The sequence below is a fragment of the Puntigrus tetrazona genome, chromosome 24 (assembly GCF_018831695.1).
Source record: "Puntigrus tetrazona isolate hp1 chromosome 24, ASM1883169v1, whole genome shotgun sequence".
In the NCBI taxonomy this organism is placed as follows: Eukaryota; Metazoa; Chordata; class Actinopteri; order Cypriniformes; family Cyprinidae; genus Puntigrus; species Puntigrus tetrazona.
Window position 1 is genome coordinate 2,202,393 of NC_056722.1, and position 5,000 is coordinate 2,207,392.

General features: G+C 38.8%; 1 protein-coding gene across 1 annotated transcript in view; it reads right to left on the reverse strand.

Moving 5' to 3' along the window:
* The window catches only part of agap3 (ArfGAP with GTPase domain, ankyrin repeat and PH domain 3), an 86,910-nt gene that overhangs the window by 28,991 nt on the left and 52,919 nt on the right, over nt 1-5,000 (reverse strand). Inside the window, 3 exon segments of the mRNA XM_043225947.1 lie at nt 1,131-1,182; nt 1,184-1,201; nt 1,203-1,294. Coding sequence (XP_043081882.1) covers nt 1,131-1,182; nt 1,184-1,201; nt 1,203-1,294 — 162 coding nt within the window.

Below are 5,000 nucleotides of genomic sequence, written 5' to 3' on the forward strand. Positions count from 1 at the left end.
GCTCCATGTGAGTGATTCTCATACTTAAGCAATATGTCTGTATTCTGCATGCACTCACTAGAACAGACAAGCGCACGCTAATAGAAGCTTTCAGGCCGTACAGAGGCAAAAACCACGCCGTTCGTGATGGAAATTGCGTCCGCGCGCATTCAGCCGCCGTTATTCTGCCAGATGACCAAGCCGAGCTTAAGAAAATCAGAGGTTAGACCTCGCACTCTCGAGGAACCGTCGGCGTAATGAGACAGAACGAGCGCTAAGAGCGTCTTTAACTCGCGCCGCGACGGGAACCGACCACGTTCGCGATCCCTTGAGCTTGTAATGTCATCCATACGCATTTAAAACTAATAAAACAGTCACAATTGCGGCGCTGGATCATTTGAAGCGATTTCAGCTCATATAAAAACACAATTAAACTCGATCCCGATCGCATTTAAATAGCTGAAACGAACGAGAATTAAACAAAAATCCTTCTTTCAAGTCTTTATACCACCTACAGTTATTTATTCGCAATTTAAATCTGCTTGACTTTCATCTTTTCGTTTGCCTTCGGAGACGCACGTAGGCTATATGTGGATGTATTAAATACCCCCAAAAATAAAAAATGATTAGGAAGCGCCCGTGTCCACACCATTGATGGACGGTGTCCATCTAGTTGATGGATTTCGCCGATTGGCAACAAAACAGCCCGAGGGAAGTGCTTTTGTTTCCTCAATAACAACCAATTAGGAGACTGTATTTGTCATTGGGACGGGCAATAAAACCAAAGTGGCACTGTGTTCATGACACCCTCTCTGTCGTACGTGGTTCACAAAACAATGGATCAACAATGAAGATTTCCAATTTCCAAAGATTTAATTATTTTGTTAGCCATAGGTCAATTGGACTTTTTTATATATATTAGAATTTTTATATATATATATATATATATATATATATATATATATATATATATATATATATATATATATATATATATATATATATATATTGTTTACCTAAAACAAGCCTATAAACTGTTATCGGTGTTTGTGTTTTTTTGTTACTGACGGGACAGTGACATACAGACGATATAGGAAACGGTAATCATTTTTGTAAATAACACAAACTTGTATAGTTTTACGTCCCTTTACCTTCATTCCCCGCAGAAAGGCCGTCTGGTTTGGTGATGCCTGTGCTTTTTTTTCCGTCTGTGTTTCTTGCGTGTTGGCGTGAGGTGATGGCGGAGGCTCAAGTTTGGGACTGGTGGCGCTGCTCATGCCAGGGGCGGAGCTGAGAGGATCTGACATCCCATTGGCTGGAGGAAAGAAAACAGACGTGAGATTTTCTTACCTTAAATGTGTCAAATATAATAATAATAACATTAATAAATGTTTACAAATGATATTTTTGTAATTGTATAATTGTATATACATATATATACACATATATATATATATATATATACACACATATATATATATATAATATATATATATATATATATATATATATATATATATATATATATATATATATATATACATATATATATATATACACACTGCTTTTACTATTGTTCAATATTGTAACAATATATACACATTTTAAACAGATGTTAAACAAATCATGATACAATTGGTGTAGGACTTTATATGAAAGTATCTCTCTTCATCTTTCCTCAGAAAGATGTGTATTAAAGCAGGCCCTGTCCATGAGCCAGCTCTGCTTTGTTTACAGCGGTAACCCAGGAAACACTAAATCACTGCTGTTCATAAGCGCCAACTACAGGCAGAAATTGAATTTGCGTTTCATTCAGCTCGTCTGCTGTTTTGTGCAGATTTTTGAGTGCCGGTTTCATTTTATTATTTTTTTTTATTAGAATTTTGAATTAAACCGCTCATGCTGCATGCATTAAAATGCAGCGGTCGCCCCTAATTTAAAATAAAAAAAGCACAAACTAACCCTTCGTTTCTACAAAGAGATTTCTTTTATTTGTGCAACTTATTTATTTATTGTATTTATATTTATTTATGACTTAAAAAATTATTTAGTCATGTTATATTTCATTTTCACAAAGAAATATGCCGCAACAACCTAATAGGCTTTTCATTTCTTTTCAAATTGTGAGAAAATCGAATTGTGAGTTGACTAAACCGTCACATCCGTAGGCTCAACCGATGAACTTGTTATTAAACATCTTCTAAACACGTTCCAGTTCGACCGACGATTTTTCCTTAATCTACCCCATTTCCAGCCCGTTCTACAGTACAAGTGAAGATCCACGAGCACAGAGAAAAACAAGAGCTGGACCACACCTCCGTTTCACCTCTATTAGCTTGACGAGAAGGGGACGTGCACGTGAGTAACAAATGATGATTTGCCGTTGCCCGAGGACCGGCGCTGTAATGGGAGACGCCACACGAGCATCCCGGAGGTCGGGTTGGGCGTAAGGTGATTTTACAGAAGCGATATTAACCTGCCGCTCCCGCGCTAGCGTGTTTCTGTGACGCGGTAAGAAAAGGGGGAAGTGTCAGTAGGGAAGCCACAGCCATCTTTCTGAGCCTCATGACACTTCCACATCATTTCTGGGCGCCCTCGGGACACTATTACCCACAACCCCCCGACCAGCCCAGGGGCAGAGGGGCCTGGCAAAGTGGACCCCATATTGTTAGCGGCCCTCAGAAACACACTCGCACACACAGCGTGTCAGATGCGGGCAGCCTCCTCCATTGTCTTGGCATCAAAAGCTCATTGTAGTGTTGCAAACTCCATTCATCTCCACAGGCCTGGGGTGTATAAGAGTGTGCGCGTGCATGTGTGTGTGTGTGTGTGTGTGTGTGTGTGTGTGTGCCACAACGCTCGGGTCTGGGAGTGTCTGAAACCCGTGGAGCTAAATAACGCATATTCTAATGGCACCAACAACCATTAGCCTGTGTAGAACATTAGGCGTAATTTGGGGGTTTACCTTGAGGGATCGCTAGGCTAGCATGCTCTTTAAAGAGAGAGAGATGGAGGCGGCGCAGGGGGTACAGGACAATAAACTACAGCCACCCGATCCGCCGTAGGCACCGACGACTTTAGCGTCTAGCTAATGCTACCTTTAACTCTTCGTTTTCCCTGCGACGGTTCAGTACGGTGGCGCTTTCGTGTGGTAAAGCGACGCAATTTGTTGTTTTATTGATAAGACGCGGTTAATAATTATGATTGAGGCGTTTAATAAGAACAGCTTGATAATGAATAAATGATGAAGCGGAGGATTACTCAAATGCACTGTGGGATTTGAGCTTAATTACACATGGCAAGAGACAAATTAGAGGGTTTAACAATTAGCCTCGTTACACAATTACGATGATTCTCAATCAATATTGTTGCTTTATCTTTATCAAAGACGTGGAAGAATGACTCATCAAAACGACGTTATACAAAATGTTTTTGTGAATCAATTATTTTAATCAAACGCCAAGATTATGATTTAAATTTATACACTACTACTTAAATTCATAAGGAAAGGTGTAGTTATTAAAGCACTTTATCACTTTTCACTTTAAATAGATCATTGCAAATGATTAGTGAATTTTGAATACATATAGATATATATTTGTGCAACATACTCAAACGCATACATTAAAAAAATTATAAAATGCATTTTCATTATTAAAGATACTAACCATGATAACTGTAAATTATTATTCTTTTTTTTTTTATTAAAGTATATTATTACATTTACTTAAAAATGTGTGACCACAAAAGAGTAAGCATTTCATTGATGCATGGTTTGTTAAGATTGGACAAAATTTTGCTTGAGATACAACTACTTAAAAAATCCTGGAATCTAAGGATTCCAAAAAAAAAATAAAATCAACTTTAAAGTTGTCCAAATGAATGTCTCTGCAATGCATATTACTAATCAAAAATTAAGTTTTGATATATTAACAGTAGTAAATGTAAAAAATGTCTATAGAAAGTGATCTTTACTAAATATACTAATGAACAAAAATCAAAGAAAAATCAATTATTTGGACCCATACGATGTATTGTTGGCTATTGTACAAATATATACATTCTAAAAAACTACATAAAACCACAGTCGTTGATGCTAACTTTTAAAAAACATGAAATGCCTTTTTATTAATCAAAGATACTACCAACTGCATTTCAAGACTTAAATATTATTTTTTAAATGCATGTAAATAAATAAAATGACACCATGACTGGACATTAAAATTAGTAAAAATGCACTTAGTATAATCAGTAAATTTAGACTGTTACTGATATTACGGTTTCTGTCAGGAACACTAAAATAAAACCCCCACTTAAGCCCTCTTTCTTTTCCCAAGATCATTGTGTTTACCGCGAGTGCCGTTTAGGCTCTACAAAGCAGATATAGTGATATGAGCTCGCTGGAAACACGGCAGGTTGGCAGTTGATGCTTCATCACTGACTCCGTGTTCACCATTGATATTCATGACTTTAAGAGTCTGCTCTCCCTCCCGCGTATGAATGGCGGAGCGGCGCTCCCAGCTGCCACACACGTTGTGGCAGGGACGCGAACGTCTGTTTCAATTTCTACACTCCTCTTCCCAACAGCCCCCCTGGGACCAATCATTAGCTACAGCAGACAGCTGGGGGTAGAGGGCTTCTGAGAATACTGTTCACACACTACACGCATGCAGAAGCTCTCGCGCGCACACACACACTCTCGGTGAAGAGCGCCCATCTCCGGCTGTGACAGCAGCGGCATTGTGTGCGTAGGTTGAGGTTAACAGTGAAGGCCAAGCCTTGTCAGATCAACCATCTGAACCTCTGTTTACGGAGTCGTCGTTAAACGGAAAAAGCGCCACGCCGTAGTATGGGTAGATGGTCACAAATTATGTGGTGCTTTGAGTTAAGCCCCGTTCGCACCAGGAACGATAACTATAAAGAAAAAGATATTAGCTTCCGCACCAGCGGATGACATCGTCAATATCATTTATTTTAAACGTATGCTAATCTGCCGCTTTAAATTCTCCCGCTTGTTGTAG